Source organism: Capra hircus, chromosome 16, assembly GCF_001704415.2.
Source record: "Capra hircus breed San Clemente chromosome 16, ASM170441v1, whole genome shotgun sequence".
NCBI lineage: Eukaryota > Metazoa > Chordata > Mammalia > Artiodactyla > Bovidae > Capra > Capra hircus.
Genome location: NC_030823.1, coordinates 2,406,701 through 2,425,218, shown reverse-complemented (window position 1 = coordinate 2,425,218; position 18,518 = coordinate 2,406,701). Strand labels below are relative to the sequence as shown.

General features: G+C 52.1%; 1 protein-coding gene across 1 annotated transcript in view; it reads right to left on the bottom strand.

Annotated features, from left to right (window-relative positions):
• TMCC2 (transmembrane and coiled-coil domain family 2) overlaps positions 1–18,093 on the bottom strand; it is a 38,122-nt gene extending 20,029 nt beyond the window's left edge. The window contains 3 exon segments of the mRNA XM_018060046.1: positions 5,387–5,899; positions 17,408–17,661; positions 17,773–18,093. Of these exon segments, the coding sequence (XP_017915535.1) occupies positions 5,387–5,899; positions 17,408–17,614 (720 nt within the window). The 5' untranslated portion in view covers positions 17,615–17,661; positions 17,773–18,093.

Sequence of the window (18,518 nt, the reverse complement as noted above, 5' to 3'; positions counted from 1 at the left end):
AGCTGAGGAACTGAAGCTGCCTCCAGGGTGTATGGGCAATTCAACCCCTGGCAGGGCCGGCTCTGGGCTGAAAGTCAGCTGCTGGTTTCTAAACAATGGCAAGGGGTGTGGGTAGTGGGGAAGGCTTATGAATTAAAAATAGATGCTAGTAATCACCAGGGAGCTTGCAGAAAGCATGTGGGGCTGTGTTTACTAGAGAGAGAAGAATCCCTTCTATTCACGCCCAGAGACCAGGGCAGGACCAGCTTTGCACACCAGCCAAGGAGGCCTCTGGGTTGGAGGGAGTCGGCTGACCACGCAGGGTTTGCTGACCCCTGGAAGACCCCTTTCCACAGGACATGAAGGTACCTTCTCTTCTCAGCATCCCCCAGGGCCACACCCATTCCTGGGGGACAGTACTGTGTCAGAAGGGATGTCCACAGAAGGGGAAACGGCAACCATGAGATAAAATCACTGTCTTTGGGCAGAGGCAACCCGCTCACCACGGGTGTTGCATAAAAGGTCCCTGTCGGTTTTAGAGACTTCAGATCTCAGATTGGTCTTGCGGACACGCTAGAAACACAGGGTCTAGTCGCCTCTCTGCCACAGACTGGCCAGGTGCCCTTAGGCAAGCAGCCTCCTGATTCCTCTAGACCTCAGCCTGCTCATCTGTAAAATGGAGATAACAGTACTGCTCTGGCAACTTCACAGAGATGTCATCAGGATTAATCAGGCAATAGAATGGGAAAGACTAGAGATCTCTTCAAGAAAATTAGAGATACCAAGGGAACACTTCATGCAAAGATGGGCTCGATAAAGGACAGAAATGGCACAGATCTAACAGAAGCAGAAGATATTAGGAAGCAGTGGCAAGAATACACAGAAGAGCTATAAAAAAAGATCTTCATGACCCAGATAATCACAATGGTGTGATCACTCAGCTAGAGCCAGACATCCTGGAATGTGAAGTCAAATGGGCCTTAGGAAGCATCACTGCAAACAAAGCTAGTGGAGGTGATGGAATTCCAGTTGAGCTCTTTCAAATCCTAAATGATGATGCTGTGAAAGCGCTGCACTCAATAGGCCAGAAAATTTGAAAAGCTCAGCAGTGGCCACAGGACTGGAAAAGGTCAGTTTTCATTTCAATCCCAAAGAAAGGCAATGCCAAAGAGAAACTACTGCACAACTGCACTCATTTCGCACGCTAGTAAAGGAATGCTCAAAATTCTCTAAGCCAGGCTTCAACAGTAAGTGAACCAAGAACTCCCAGGTGTTTAAGCTGGTTTTAGAAAAGGCAGAGGAACTAGAGATCAAATTGCCAACATCCGTTGGATCATAGAAAAAGCAAGAGAATTCCAGAAAAACATCTACTTCTGCTTCATTGACTACGCTAAAACCTCTGACTGTGTGGATCACAACAAACTGTGGAAAATTCCTAAAGAGATGGGAACACCAGACCACCTTACCTGTCTCCTGCAAAACCTGTATGCAAGTCAAGAAGCAACAGTTGGAACCAGACATGGAACAACAGACTAGTTCCAAATTGAGAAAGGGAGTACGTCAAGGCTGTATATTGTCACCCTGTTTATTGAACTTATATGCAGAGTACATCACGAGAAATACCAGGCTGGATGAACCACAAGCTGGAATCAAGATTGCCGGGAGAAATATCAACAACTTCAGATATGCAGATGGCACCACCCTTATGACAGAAAGTAAAGAGGAACTAAAGAACCTCTTGATGAAAGGGAAAGAGGAGAGTGAAAAAGCTGGCTTAAAACTCAATATTCAAAAAACTAAGATCATGGCACACAGTCCCATCACTTCATGGCAAATAGATGGGGAAACAATGGAAACAGTGACAGACTTCATTTTCTTGGGCTCCAAAATCACTGCAGATGGTGACTGCAGCCAGGAAATTAAAGGACGCTTGCTCCTTGGAAGAAAAGCTATGACCAATCTAGACAGCATATTAAAAAGCAGAGACATTACTTTGCCAACAAAGGTCTGTACAGTCAAAGCTATGGTTTTTCGAGTAGTCGTGTATGGATGTGAGAGCTGGACCCTAAAGAAGGCTGAGCACCAAAGAATTGATGCTTTTGAACTGCGGTGTTGCAAAAGATTCTTGAGAGTCCCTTGAACTACAAGGAGATCCAACCAGTCCATCTTAAAGGAAATCAGTCCTGCATATTCATTGGAAGGTCTGATGTTGAAGCTGAAACTCCAGTACTTTGGTCACCTGATGCAAAGAGTCGACTCATTAGGAAAGACCCTGATGCTGGAAAAGATTGAGGGCAGGAGGGGAAGGGGACGACAGAGGATGAGATGGTTGGATGGCATCACCGACTCAATGGGCATGAGTTTGACCAAGCTCCAGGAGATGGTGAAGGACGGGGAAGCCTGGCGTGCGGTCGTCCATGGGGTCACAAAGAGCTGGATGTGGCTGAGCGACTGAACAACACAGGCGATGAAGCTCTGGAAGGAGGAACCTTCTAAATGAGGATATCAGACGGTCCCTGGAATAACCATTTTCCCCATTTCCATCCTGCACCTCGGGAACCATCCGCCAGTGAGCTCACCCAAGAGTCTGCAGTCATGCCTTCCACCAGCAACAAAGACCAGAACCTTGTCTGCCTCCTGGATATCTTGGGGGCAGTGTGAAGACCAAACATGAACCTTGTGGAAAAACTACCCAGCTGATGCCCTCCCGTCCCCCCAGCCCCCTGCATTCCCACTCAGCAAACAGCAACAAACTTTGACAGCCTCCAAAAGTGCCCGCTGTGCACCCACTCCATCTGCTCAGACAGCTTCAAGACTACAATGCCCACGTTCTCTCTCCTTGTGAAACGGCTCCAGGACCAGAGACCCTGTTTTAGGATTGTTCTAAAGTGACTTTTAAAAGGTATCCACTGACTCAGCAGCAGCAAGAGGTGGGCCTGGTGGCTGCTGCAAATGAACTACTTGCTCACTGGGAATTCTGTAGCAGTCCAGTGGTTAGGGCGTGGCACTTTCACTGCCAGGGCCCAGGTTCAAGCCCCGGCGGGGGAACTAAGATACTGTAAGCTGTGCTACATAGCCAAGAATAACCCCAAACAAACAAAAAACACTTGCTCATGAAGGGCTGAACAACTTGGTTCCTGCTGCTAGTTCCCTTTGGGTCTCCCTTCCTTCCACAAAGCCACGTTTTTTCTTTCAGCCGACACATCCAGATCTCATTCTTGGCACAGTCATCCCTGCAGTTGAAACTAAGCTTGCAGATGGTTCAGGGCCATCGTTTTAAATACTCTATATGCTGACAACCCCTAAACGTCTGTCTCCAGCCTGGGTCTCTTCCCAAGACTACAGACTCCAATATCTGACTGCTTATTTGGCATTTCCACATGGATGTTTAATAATCATCTCAAACGGAACATGTCCAAAGACTAGCTCTGATTTCTGCTCCCACAGCCCCTCCAGCTGTGCTGGTCCAACTCAGCTAATGGCAATTTCTTCTTCTCAGCAGCCAGGCCAAAACCTGTGAGCCCTCTCTGCCTGCTCCCTTTCTGTCCTGCCCCGCATTCTTCAGGAACCATTGTTGTTTGATCTCTGAGGGGAGTCCAGAATCTAGCCCTCCCCCGACTCTCACCCTGCAGTCATCTCTGGCATCTCACCTCTGGGGGCTTCCAACAGCTTCCTAGCCTCCCTGCTCACAGCCTGGCCTCCACACAGCACCCAGCTCTGTCTCCTTATAGGGTGTCCCTCATCTGTCCAAAACCTAACGGCTTCCCGTTTCACTTTGCAAAGAAGTAAAAAGCCTTTTTCCTGACCCACTAAGTGATCTGTAGCCTTCCCTGCCCATCTTTTAAAAACTAACACAAACCAGACTGCTCAACCAATTCTGTCCTTTCTCCCCCCAGAAGAGCTGCCCCTCCACTTCTACCATCTCCACAGTCTACTAAAACCAGTTTCTTGCCACAGTTATCAGTGACCCTCACTGCTTGATACCGTCTACGTACGTGTCCAAATCCAGATCTGACCTTTCACTCTCACCGCATTTCACTTTGCTGAAAACCTCCTCCCTCTGAAAACTCCTCTGTCCTGCTTCGACATCGTCTCTCCTCAGGTTCACTCCTACAGACCTGTTGCTGTCCCTTACACGTCAGCTCTGTCCTTGGCCTCCACCGTACTTAACACTTGCTTCAAAGTCTCATCCACACCCAGCTCAGTTCCATCTTCCACGTCCACTTTCTTGCCTAGTACCATTGATGAGAACTGCCAGAGGTCCTCTGAGTTTGTCTCTGCCCTCCCATCCTCACTGATGCGGCCTAGACTCCAGCGACAGCTCTGATAATGGTTTCTTTGACTCCATTCCTGCCCGGCTTCCTAATCTACCATCTACACTAAGACCCAGCGGGGCCTCCTCCGGCCAGTTTCCGGCCTAACACCCTCTGATAACGTCACACTCCCCCAGGCTCCACATGGCAAGACCTGGTGTGATCTAACCTCTGCCTACCTGCCAATCCCCAAAAGCACTGGACACTCCAACTGCAGTGAGTCTGAGGCAGTCCCCAGCAGCGGCTTGTTTCTCTGCACACTATACCCTTCCGGCCCCCACACTTGCCCCAAGTCCTCTGGCTAAATTGTACTCCTTCTTCAAGATTTAGCTCAGTGGCTTCCTCCAGGAGGTCCTCCCCAACAAGTTCTCACATCCTCTGTCACAGCCTCATCACCCCATTCTGTCTCTTCACCCATCTGTCTCCCTTCTATTCAGTGAGGACAGCCCTAACCCTACTTGTTCCCTCCAGCTCATTCATTCTTATAGCGCACAACAAGTATGCATGAAATACTTAGTATATGAATGAAAACGTGAACATAGAAATTCAGAAACATCCAACTAGATTTTCTCCCTTTCAAACAGCCCTTCATGGATTCTTCCTCTCTCATCTTGGGTTGGTAATAATAAAAACTATACCACACCAGACTCTATTCCAAGACTGTGACATGTACGACCCCTATTTAATCCTAGAGAATTCTACTACTATTATCTCTATTTTCCATTGAGAAAAACTGAAGTGCAAAAATATTGAGTTGACTCAGGCAGAAAGTGGCACAACCATGGTTGACTCTAGTCCAAACTACTGCATGTATTGTTTCTTGAGCGCACGCTTAAGGAAAACACACCAAAATTACTATCAGCCCAAGGAAAAGATAATTTTGAAAAACTAAATTCCTAAGCAAACAAAAATCGGCTTTGGGGGGCTCGGCCCTTGCTTCTGGCTTGGTCCTCTCTCTGGCCCCTTCCATGAAACAGACAGTTCCCCAGAGGCGGGGTGTCCGCACTCACCAGGCCAGGCCCCAGCTCAGGTCCTCAAGGCCCGAGGCCCGAGGCCCGCTGCGCGGCGGCCCCGGCCCGGAAGGCCCGCCTCACCTTGTCACCGAGCCCCTCGGCCTCCTCCGCCAGGAGGGAGGCGCCGTCGGGCAGCAGCAGGGCCGTGTCGGTGGTGGAGGAGGAGCGGGGGCGGCCCTGGTGCTGGTGCAGGACGGCGGCCAGGCCGCTGTCCTGGGGGGCCTTGCGCAGCAGGCGGGGGCTGCCGCGCTGCGGCTCCAGGGAGCTGCTCTTGGCGCGCCGGCTGCCGCCGCCGCCGCCGCCGTGCAGGCTGGCGCCCCGCTTGATGGAGGGCCGCGCGCGGATCTGCTGCAGCACGCGGTTGAAGGCGGTGGGCCGGGCGGGCAGGTCGTGCAGGGACACGGCGTAGGACACGCGGTGCATCTCTGGGGAGCGCTCCTTCTCGTCCGGGGACTCGTGGTCCGACATGCCCTGCCGCTGCTGCTGCGGCTCCTGAGACGACGAGTGCTCCCTCTCCCGCGACCGGCGGCGGCTGTGGAACAGGTGCTTCAGGCCGTGGCCAAACATGGAGCCCTCCGAGAGCTGCTGGATTTTCTGAAGGGAGAAGGATGAAGAACCCCGTGAGTGCAAAGCTGGCTGGGGCAGAGGCAAGGGGCCTGTTCCTGGGACACTAGCGCAGCTCCTACAGCCGCCTGAAACTGGAAGATCCCCATGAACGGCCGCGGGAAGGGGGCAACCCAGGCGCACTCCTCTCCTCCCCAAATACATGTATCCCCGTGGCTTCCCTGGGGACACCACACATGGCTCAGGGTTACTGGTCACGGTATCCGTGTGGCTACAGTCTGGGGCTCAGTGCCACGTGCTGGCGGCACTTGGCTCATGAGTTTTATCCCTCTGGATGGATTCTCCCCCCACCCCTGAGACCTCCCTCCTTCTAGATCAGATCCTTCCTCAAGATCCCCTTTTGGCCCAAAAGATGCCTCATTGCAATGCTCCTTGGGAAAATCAGAGTCATGCAATCAGATTATACTATGCAGCAGATACTGTTAATCACCTACCCAATATCTATTCTCCTTTCTTCCCAAATTGCATGGCCTTCCTGCACCACACTAAAAATTCTTGCTTCATCAGAGGCCCTGGCAGCCTGGGGTAGCTACATGACACAGTCTTGGCCAATGAAAAGCAAGATGAGCTTTCTGGGGGAACTTTTGCTTTCCTAATAAAGGCACTAGCCCTTCTTGCTTCTTCCCACCTGGAATGTGGAGGTAATGCCTGGATCATGCTTTACCAACAGCCATCTTGGTAAAGCCCCCAGGGTTACGCCTGGGAATGTGATGACGCTATAGAGTCACCAAACCGGGTGTGGATGCCTACCCTGGGATTCTTGGTTCATGAAACAGACAAGTCTGTCGTTACCTATACAACTTTAGAGTAATTTTCTCTTATTTATAGGCAATCTCATTTCTGACATAGCAGTACATTTTACTGAAGCTTCCAGGCTGATAAACACTTCCACACGCCAGGAGGGTAGCACATCCCAGTTCCAGGGCAACCGAAACTCCTGTACCCAAGACCCTTCCAAACATCTTCACTGGAGGTTAGTCGCTCAGGGCCTAACCTGTGCACTCAGGTTAGCCGCACCCATGAAGTGTGCCTCTTCATTTGGCTGTTCATTTGCATCCTGCATAATAACCTGGTAAATGGAAAAAAGCACACAAACGATGTCTCCGGGCACACCTTCCAGCTCAGGCAGTAAAGGGATGACCTCCTCGGCATACACATTGGAACCAGGACGACCTCCTCGGCACACACATTGGAACCAGGACGACCTCCTCGGCACACACATTGGAACCAGGACGACCTCCTCGGCACACACATTGGAACCAGGACGACCTCCTCGGCATACACATTGGAACCAGGACGACCTCCTCGGCATACACATTGGAACCAGCTGTCCACAGGCTGGAGCAAACCAAGGGGGCGCTGGAGCCCAGAGCCGCCATGGCCCCAGGCTTTCACAGTCCTGCCCCTGAGGCGCTCCACCTGCCCCCCAGGCAGAACTGCTCAGACAGGGGCAGCCTACTGCCTGGCCAGGGCGAGGCCACGTGCGGGATAACTCCAGACCACTGCTTCCGCGTGGGGGCCGGCTCACGTGGTGGAGCCGACTCTCAGCAGAGAACTTCAGAGCCAGCAGGCAGGGGGCTGGGACTTGGAGGGCCAGCGGAACCCTTAACTCCTGAGAGGGGAACTCAGAACCAAGCGACCCGGGGCTCCATGAGCTACAGGAGGTCTTCATCTGTAAGGAACGCCCTCGGGAGGCAGCCTGTCAGCTAGGAAACCTTCCAAAGGATTACAAGTACTGGATTTTCTTTTTTTCTAGAAACAACCTTATAGAGGAGAAAACTTGAACCATGTAGACACCAAGAGAAAACCATCTTCAGATCTGTATTAGCCGACCCCACTCTCACTGTAGGCTACCCACTCCAGTATTCCTGGGCTTCCCTTGTGGCTCAGCTCGTAAAGAATCTGCTTGCAGTGCAGGAGACCTGGGTTTGATCCCTGGGTTGGGAAGATCCCCTGGAGAAAGGAAAAGCTACCCACTCCAGTATTCTGGCCAGAATTCCACGGAGTAGGAGCCTGGCAGGCAACAGTCCATGGGGTCGCAAAGAGTTCGACACAACCCAGCTACTTTCACTTTCACTCTGTTAAGGCTTTCCCGGTGCTTCAGCTGGTAAAGACTCTGCCTGCAATGCAGACCCCAGTTCGATTTCTGGATTGGGAAGATGCCCTGAAAAAGGGCATGGCAACCTACTCCCATCTTCCTGCCTGGAGAATTCCCATGGACAGAGGAGCCTGGCGGGCTGCAGTCCACATGGTCGCAAAGAGCTGGACACGACAGAGCGACTAAGCACAGGGCAGCAGCACTCTCACTGCCACTTGACACCTCAGCTTGCTTTGTGCAGACAGCTGCACTTACATCTGATGTCAGTAACTACGCACACTACTGTGGATTTGTGTCAAAGTGGAGGATTTTCACTTTTCACCCCGTTTGAATAGTCCCACAATCTTCAAAGTAGGTGGGGCCTTTATAACACCCATTTTAAAGACCAGATAAGTTTTATCACCACAGCTCACTGTGAACTTATGGTTTACAGTTTTCAACATGTTCTTTCTCCTGCATGATCTCACTCGACTTTCCCAGAAACTAATAAAAGCAACAGCAGCAACATTTCCATTTTTAGGTGAGGAGATGAAGGTGACCACCACCGCTCCTCAAGAATTTAATCCTGGGGCAGCCCTGGAGGTGCTGGGTCGCCCCACAGAGCCACCATCTCCAGGGCCAGCCCGGGGCAGAGTCGGCTCAGGTAAAACCACCACGGTCAAGGAAGGCCAGACTGAGGCGTGCATTCTGCCAGACTTGGAAACCGCCAGATCCTGTGGCCTCTGGACCAGAGACAGGCCGGGACACCCTCCCCCTCCTCGGGCCCAGGCTGATACCAGGCCTTCCTGCAGACATCACGGATGGGGCCAGCTGGCTCTGGCACTTGCCCAGCAACTTCTGCCAAGTGGTCACATTACATATTACAAACGGTCTTTCTAGCATTCTACTCCAGGCCTCTTCCTTCCCTCCCTGGCACTCCCAGCCCAGCCTCTCCAACACTGAGGCCCCTCTTCCACATCGACTCAGATACTGACTTCCTTCAGAAGACGGCACTAGAGTTCTGAGGCATCTCCTCTCCCCGAGCCCCGGGAGGTTGGGGTAGGCGCTGGGGACAGCAGTCCCCACTATCTGCCCTATTGCTCTGCATCCAAACTACCTCGGTCAGATTATTTTAAACATCATACGACAGCATTTTTCAAGGTGCTTTCCGAGGTATGCTGTCCTTCTCACCTGACACAAGTGTAAGCCCGGGAGGCAGGATGTGTCTCCATTTCACAGCTGAAGAAATGTAAGCAGAGCACAGCTAAGTGGCTCATTCCATTCCCGGAGAAGAGTCTCCAACTTCTACTCAAATGAGCCTCCACTGGCTCACACGCCGATTCCGAGACTAAAGCAGACACGGTATTTACACAGGTCCCAGAAGAGAACTGGCATCACTGACTCAATGGACATGAGTTTGAGCAAGATGCAGAGATGGTGAAGGACAGGGAAGCCTGGTATGCTGCGGTTCATGGGGTCGCAAAGAGTTGGACACGACTTAGCAGCTGAACAACAACGACAATGGAATAGCATCACAGGCAGGATCAAAACAGAACAGAATGCCTGAGTCACCGGGAGCTCAGCCCCCTGAACTCTTGCGGTGGATCTTCTCGTGTTACACTGTGGGACGTGGGCAAGACCTGTAACCAGTGTAGGTCTTCCTTGCCCACCCTGCCCTCCATTCTGCAGGTCAAGGAGAGACAGGGTGACCCAAGGACCTTTGTCCCAGCAGCACGGAGGAGTCTGCTAAAGTCCATGGTGAGGAAGAAGACAAAGCATGATGGGGGGAGGGAGGTGGCTCCGTACAAAGGGGTTTTTCCTCACAAAGTGCAAGGCAAGAGAGCAGAGTGATACGTGCACGTGGGTGTCAGAGAGGAGATGGTTAAGGAGTTTTGACGTAACATGGTAAGTATTTAAAAAAAAAAAAACAAAACAAAAAACCCAGCATACACACATAACCAGCCTCAAGTTTTGGAAATGAGGAAAACCATGGTGACTAGCTTGAGGGAACTCAGCCACCAACGCAGCAGAAAGCACCACCTGCTCTGACTAACAGGTTCCAGCTACTAAATGTCACTTGCTTCTCCACATTGTCTCATGCTTTTCCCCAGCTGCCAGGAGCCATTTTGGTGGCCGAACGCAGCCATGTATTTATTAGGAGAAGAGAGCTGAGCTGCTTCGGAGTGAGAGGTGGGATACAAACAGCTCTCCCGATCCACGAGAATGAGCACAAACTGTCCCACAACTGCCCAGAGGCCAGAAGGGAGGCAGAATGCAGAGTGCCCCAGGGCCAGGTGCCCACGCCTGCAGAGGGAAATGAGGGACGTTTGCTGCCCTCCCCTGAATCGGCTCTAAGGGCAGGAAGGGCCCCGCCTCCTTGGGGTGCCATCAGCCTCTCAGGAAGAAAGGGTGGACTAAATGCTTTCTGAAAGATCCTTCCTGAGAAGGCTGTGGTCTCTGAACAGTTAGGCTTCATCCGTTCTCCTCCCTGGGTGTGGGTCCCCAAAAGGGGAAGTCTGCTCCAAAAGCTGCAAACACAGCTGCCTGAGATCAAGCAAAATGCTTTGGGGTGCACTGACTTTGGTACCATCTAGTTAAAAATAGCCAAAAGCAGCTTCTAATTCTTCCAAGTCCCTGCGTTCTTCACAACTCCCATTAATGCTGAAAGGATCTTTAAAAGTGATGCTGACCTATAACTAATTACCCGGCCTGGCAGCTGACTGCATCTCCCCTCCTCCCAGCTGGGTTTGAAACGCCCTCTGCCCCACCACTGGTTCGGCAGGTAGGGTTCAGTGGGGTGACTGGGTCACTGTGAGCCTCAGCAAGCCTAGGTCGCCAACGTTCCTCTATTTATAGGGTCTCTATGGAAACAGGGCCAGCATTAAAGAGCTAATCACTGTAAAAACCCACAGAGTCCTACTCTCAAGATAAAAAGTGCATTGCAGAAGCCTCCGATTACCCTTAAGAAGCCTTGGGTGGGGAGCCTGGGGCTGGAGCAGGACAGGAGCAGTCACCCCAGGTCTGGCGCTCATGGCCATAGTGATGGAGAAGAGTGAGCGGCTGCAACTGTCTCTCTTAAAAACACAGTGATGAAAGACTTTTGGAATCATTTTTTTCTTCCCCAGCAACTCAGCTGACATTAACAAAAAAAAAAAAGAACAGATTTCAACTTAGGGGCAAATGATCTTCCCATTCTCAATTTTATTTAAACTTCTTATTCCTTTATTGCTCAGAGAATTCTGCCTGGAGTCAGTGCAAGTCAGGCCCAGTGACCTCATGCAATGGGTCTTTAGGCAGAATCGGCTCAACATACACCAGCGTAAGAGATTCTGATTAAAGTTATCTTCCTGGTGTGCCCTCTCTCTGCCTCTTCTCATCCTACCCACCCTTCACCACCCACCTCCCCTGCTCCATACAGTTCTCTTGTATCATGCCAGTCTAAAGAGATCTCACCACCCTCCTCTGAACCCCAGAGAGCTTGTTATCTACACCATTCATCTTGCCATTAATCATGTTCTGCCTTGTGACATGGCTCTCTCAAACTGTTATCCAACTTTTCACTAGCTTCTGGATGGAATCCTCAATGAACACATGGAGGGCAGGAGCTATATCATCTATTATCTCTGTGCCTCCAATAGTAGCGGGCAGAGACCTTCACACCAATATGGCCATTGAAAGTGAAAGTGTTAGTTGCTCAGTCGTGTCTGACTCTTGTAACCCCATGCACTGCAGCCTGCCAGGATTCCTGTCCATGGAATTCTCCAGGCAAGCATACTGGAGTGGACAGCCAATCCCTTCTCCAGGGGATCTTCCCGACCCAGGGATCGAATCCAGGTCTCCCGCACTGCAGGCAGATTCTTTATCATCTGAGCCTCGTCGCTACTTAATAAATTTCTGAGCGGAAACTCTGCACATCTACAAGATCATCTTAAAAAGGAGGTTTAATCCTTAGACAATTACCTTTTCCAACGATTTGAAAGCTCAGTTGAACAACTTTTTCTCGTGTCTAGCCCAGATCTCTCCTGCTGCAGTTTAAACCTAATCTCAGTCTGTCATCTCAGTAACTGCCAAGATCGGGCTTCTTGGGGAAGGACGAACAGAGACCCAGGAGCCTGGATGTGTTGACTGTCCTCACAAATGGCTTAGGTCAAGGCCCATGTCCTCCCAGCTAGCTTTGCTTTCCAAGTGGACATCATTCAGCTAACCTGGTTGGACGCCTTTAGCCAATAGGTATGAAAAGTCAAATATTATCTTTTTCATACAGTCACAAAACGTACCTGTGATCCCTCAAAGAGCTTTGTTTTAAATTCTTAACATGGAGAGAGGCTTAAGTGTTTGGTTGATGAAGGTGGACCCTATCCAGTGTGGCCTCGTTCTAAGAACGTATCATTCTTAACTATGAGGATTTCAAAGCCCATTTCTTAAAGGAGAAATGAAAACAGACGTGAGTTTTGAGTTGGCCTCCAAGACCACCACTGAGAAGCCACCTGAATTTGTTTTCCCCAGCCCTGACACGTATTTTTTAAAACTTCAGCCCCCTAATTCAGGTTCTATCAGATGTTTCAATTCCTTGCTGAAGGAGAGATTCTTATTAATGGGATTGGCAGTGAAGACAATTAAATACACAAAAAACAGCACATTCTGTAGATGCCAAGCCTACGAGACAGTTCTCACTGGAACAAGGGCAGCTGGGGATTCATCTAGAACCCAATATGCAGCAGAACAGACAGCTTCATTTGGCATGTGCTTTCCTATTGGCCAACAATTCCTCCCGAGTCCATGTCCAGAACATCTCTGAAAATTCCTGAAGGCAGAGGGGGTGGGGGAGGGGCAACCAGGCCCAAGGACCCTCCATGCTCCTCCCGTTCGGTCCAGGTGGGACAAAAACAGACACCCTCTGCATTCTTCATCGCCCTCCACTGTGCCTGACTACTTACAGGGCTGGGCAACTGCATCTGGTCAAAGAGGAACTGGCCTTACACGGGACCTGGCACTTGCCCTCTCACGTAGAAAGTGCTCTCCTCTTCTTTGGTAATTAAAGATCCACCCTTTACAACTTACTCAAAGCACACGTCTTCTGATCAACCTCTTATGTTTCTGATTTCATCAATGATGCTCAAAGCACCCTTAAACTTAGGTGTGCTTTGATGATGACTTTCTTGCAAGTGTTTCGGCCTGTTTGCCTGGAGGCCGAGGCAGCACCTGCTGCCAAAGAACTGATTCCCCATTTCCTTATTCTTGGCTCTACCTCAACTCTATCTCTCCAGATGAAACCTCTCCTAGGGTCCCGCTCCCACCTGAGACTGCAGAAATCGTCACGCTGGAACATGTCCCTTCTGCAGGACAGCTGGGGGCCCCCTGTTGCAGAAGGCCACAGAGAGCCCTGCCTACTGCCGGAACCTTTCACAGGCACCTTTCCACCCCACCAGCATCCCACAAAGCTGCTGATCTTCTCCATTGAAAAAGTAGAGAAAGTGAGGCCCATAAATTTTATCAAAACCCAGGGCCTTAAAAATAAACAAAAGAGCAGAAAAATAAGCAGAAGCTTCTTGGGAATGTAAATGTTCCCCCTCTCGGGTAGCAGGTAGCTGGGGTGTCTATTGTGCCCCTGTTATTTAAAGGGCACACATACTCTCAGACACTTTTACATACAAGGCATGTTTCACAATCTAAAACAGGCTTTCCCACGGAAGGTCAGTGTCTGCTGCCCCGTGAAGCCTTCGCCAGCGGGCTCTCCGGGAGCAGCGAGGAACATGGTGCACCTGTGCTCAGCACAGGCTGCGAGCCCAGCAAGGACAGTCCTACGGATTCAGCTGTGACTTTCCCTCAGCTCTTTGGTTTCGAATCGCTCTTCACTCCAAGCAGACAGGAAGAGCAGTGAACGGTACAGATGAAGGCACCCAAGTGAGTCCTGAGTTACAAGCACTTTGAACCAGGACTGGGATGATGCACTTCAGAGCACTCCCTTCTTCTTCTTGGAAAAAATATTAACACTGTTCAGAACTCTCTGGGGAAATGAATCGCAGAGGCATCTGCGAAAGGAAAGAGAAGCTCAGGGAACGTCTAGGGGACAGTTTCTGGGCAGCACATCCAGAGCCTTCCTTTCACAAAGGCCAGGTCCTCCAGTTGCTCAGGGGTGGGAGAGACGGCAAGGCAGATTTCCTCCCCTGCCCTTGGGCTTCTAAAAGGCCTCAGGGCAGAGCCAGCTGACTCTCGCGCTTAGCCACCCATCCCGGGCCTCAGTGGCATCTGCCACATGTCGTGTTTCTAACAGGAACGTGTGCTCCATGTCCCTTTCTGCAGTTTTCCCCGAGCTCCTCCCACTCCCGCTCTCACTGGCACTGGGTTTACTTGCTGGAAAATCTCAGTGTACTTTTGGTCAGCCAACACTCTCTGTAAGCAGCAATCGAATGTGTCCTCCTAGCTAGTAAGGAAACTGGCAAGAGCAAACGCCTGGATAATGACCACAAATGAATCCAAGACATGAACTCGAGTGGTTCAACGGAGTCCAAGCCACAAGCCAAGGGGGAAGGCAATGTGACTCTGAATTTTGGGGCTCCTGTTGCAGGAGTGTCTGGTCACATTGCCCCTGAAGATCACATCAAGTGCGTAGAGTAGCTGAGAAGGCCTCCAAAGCACCTGCATAAGCTGCCTGTGGGGCAATGTACTTTTTCAGGCTATTTTTCAATTAGAGTTTTAAAACTGCTGCTTAACTATTTTTCCTTCTCACTGGTCCTTCACGGCCCCCAATCGCAGATCCCAGGCTACCACAGAAGAAATCTACAGTGCAGTCCTCCACAACACTGAAGGACAAGAAGGGAGACCACCGGAGCCCCTGCTCTGGGGCTGCTCGACAAGCTTGTCTATCAGGGCACATGTGGATCACTCTGTCCTCTCCTTTCGCCCAACTTCCACGAGGTGCTTCAGACAAAGCCTTTTTTTTTTTTTTTTCCCCAAGATGATTTCTTCCACTGCCCCTAATCCATCACAATGCCTGGAGCTGTTACAAGAAAACAGCAGTAGACTAAGGGACCAGAAATTCCTATTTCCAAAGTTTAAAATGAAAACAAAACCAAGCCAGAACTGCAGGTTGCTCCAGGCCAGACACAGGTAGGGGACAGGGGGTGTTAAAAAATTAAACTTACCCTATTCCGGTACCACCATCACACCTAAAACAAGGTAGCTTCTACGCAGCGCTACAGCCAAAGATGGGATTTTTCCATTGCTGGAAAACTATGCCAGTGCTGGAAAATAAGTTTAGACATACTTCAAAATTCCTAGTCCCTTTCCCCAGAAAAAGGCTCAGAAAAGTTGAGTCACTTGCCTGAGATCACACAGCAAATTAAACTGCGATAGCCCCCAAGTTGGTGTCTGTCTCTGAAGTCCCTACTTTGTAAACACGTGATAAAGCAGACGGAGATAAACAGGAAAAGGCCCTGCTTGTCTCCCCAAGCTCCCACGGAGCAGGCAACAGCTAGGTTTTCCCTGAGCTGCCAGCCTGGGTTCACACGGCTGTGGTCAGCTCAGAAATATGTTTTCTGATGGGGGTGGAGGACAACTTGGAAGGACAAGAAAAGGAGGTGTCCTTTTCTCACACCTGATCTCAACTGTGGTTCAGGGATGGCCCGCATTTAATATCAAGTGTAGAGCTGTTGTTGCTGTGTCTGCCCCAACCAGAATGACAGTGTCAACTGCCACCACCCTCCCCCAAAAAGAAGGAGAGAGAGAGAGAGTATAAGAGGTAAGCGGGTGGAGATGAATGAGCTTCTTTCAGCAGCTTTATCTACAGAGACAAAGACACTGCAGCCCCCACCGCAAGCCCACCTTCCCTTGTGAAGGCAGCGGGGGAAATGAACGGAGCCGGTGGTTTTCACTGCGGCCGGAGCTGAATCGTGGAGGAGTTTCCAAGGCTGCTTTTCATGGACTCGGGGTGAGGATCCCATCTCACCAAGGAATCAGGGTGTGCTGGCCAGACCCATCTGGATCAGCCCAGAAGGAAGCTGAAGTTTGCAGCAGAAGGCTGCCCCTACCCCACGTCAGCACTAAGGGCAGCCCTTTTCCTTCACCATCTCATTGAAAATAGGAACCACGACTCCTGACCACTCAGATGGGCTCAGAGGTGGCAGGTGGGCCAGGCACCAAGGACTCTCCCTGAACTGCCTACCCAGTGGAGCTCATCTTACACATAAAGCTAGCCCCGATCCTCTGAAAAAGGGCAGCAGCAAAATCAGAGGTTACGTTCAAATGACTGCCACCAATTTTTAAGATACACACATGGAGGCAGAAGTCACCTTCTTACCCCTCCCCAGGAAACACAGACAGGGGACACACACTCACCTGCACTCTGACTTCCTGGCTCTGTGCCGCTCAGGCCAAACGAGGAGTGTCATTGGTTTATTCTGGCGAGCTCCTTAGTGGCTGCTGCCGTAGGAGACAGGCTTTATTTAACATAATGGAGTCCTTTTGCTCCCCTAGCCAAGACCTTGCACCCCCTCTGGAGAAAATCTCCCCAAGGCATCAGTCTCCAAGGCGTCTAAGTTCCTTCCTTGGGCTGACATCGCTCTCAGCCCGGCGGTGAGCTTGCTTGAGAAGCCTGAGCCTGCAATTCCTGTGCCAGCTCCAGCAAAGGTGCATTATTTATCACAGCTGCTGTTTTAGTTAATATAGAGACATATCCAGTACAGCTCAATAACTGTCTCGGCAACCTAAGCTGGAAAATAAAGGACTGCCAGCTGCAAGTGGCCGCCTCTCTCAGATCCTGGTTCTCCCTGCCGGCTCATCATGTGTGCAACTTGAACCGAGGCCCCAAACCAGCGCAAGCACCAAGCGGCCACCTGTCAGTTCTCCACCCTGGGGGCTGGTTTAGGAAACCAGCCCGGATCTCCAAGCACTAGCTTAACCTCTGGCTCCACCTAACGGCAGGAAACCCACACTCCCCTTTCACAGATGGACAAACTGAGCTTCAATCCAGGAAGGTCCCAGAAGGAGGAAACTAATTCAGCAAAGGAGCTAATGGTCCTTTGCTTGGGTTCCCACCCCTGTTATTTCCTTCCCCTTCCAGGGAGGGGAAGGGATGTCGACTTTTTAGTTAGCATTTCGGATTTCTCCAGCTCTTTGTCTGCGAATAGCGCTTCACGCACATTATTCAAACAACCTCCGATGCGTGAGTCACTAGAACGTCTGCTGAATAATGAGGAACAAACACAGAGGCCTGAAATAAGCTGAAAGACAGAGGCACAAATGGTACCTGAGATCTAGCCCAGGGACTGGCTGAACATCTGCCCATCCTCTCTGACCTCTGTCTGGCTTCCCCATCACTTTTAGCCTGTTACAGCACTTCTGCGTGGGGCGGGGAAAGCTAAGTCGCCGGTTGGGCTCTCAAGGGGAGGGTCTGCGCTCACCTTTAAATCGGGAGGCTTGCTTCGTGGACCCGGGTTGGGCGCCGCGGCAGCGCCCGCATCCGAAGTTGGCCCGCCAGCAGAGTTAGCACCCGCGGCCTCCCCAGGCCGGATGTCCGCACCCGGCAGGTGGCAAGCAGCATCTTCCAGCCCGGCTCCATCCTCCTCGCCCTGCTGTTGCTGCAGCTCGTCCGATTTGCACCTCTTCATGGTGTAGATGGGTCGGCAAGGGGAATCTGTCCTTCCAGCGCGCCGTCCTGGGGGGAGACCGCACCCCCTCTTACACTCAGAAACGAGGCTCCGGGTCTAAATTATTAACGAGGAGGGGAGTCGGGCGGATCACAATTTCTTGAATTGAAAAAATAAACCTTTTCAAGGGAGGGTGAGGAAAGGGCGAGGAGCGGGGAGCCTTGGTTACAGCTTGGAATAGTTCATCGCCACCCGGGGAGTGAAGGCAGGTCACAGTCGAGGTTGGGCAGCAGGAGTCCTTGGGCAGTCATTGGAGCGGGAGGAGGAAGACAGCCCCCGGCCCCCAAACTTTCTGCTTCAGGGCACGCGCAGGGCGGAGGAGAACCGGGCGGCACCGCGCATCCCTCCCGGCGGGCCGGGCTGCTGGGCGCGGCAGGCATGGGGCGGCCGGCCGGGCAGGTCCTCGTCTGCCGCCCTTGGCGGCGACTGCGGCCCCCCGCCCCGCCGCGGGCCCCCGGCCCGCACCTGCCGGCGGAGGAGCCCGCAGCGCGCCCCCGCCCCGCCCGCGCGCCCGGCCCCCGCCCGCCGCACCGCCTGCTGCAAAGCCGCCGCCGCGGCCTGAGCCCGCGGCCAGCGTGCAACCTAGCCGGCCGGTGCGGCGGCCGGGCGGGGGAGGCGAGGCTAGGAGGGCGTGACGACGGCCTCGGGCCAATGGGGAGCCCCGAGGGCCGGGGGGGGGGGGGGGGTCGCGGCCGCGTCCTTGGGGTTGGTTGCACCGCGCGATCCCCCAGGAGCAATCCGGAGGGCTGGAGTGCTGCGTCTTAGCATTGCGGACAGCGGGCTGCGGAGTTGAGATCAGGGGCGTCGGGCCACCGAGGCGCGATTTTAGCAGAAGCACCCGAGGGACCCTTGCAGCAAACACTCT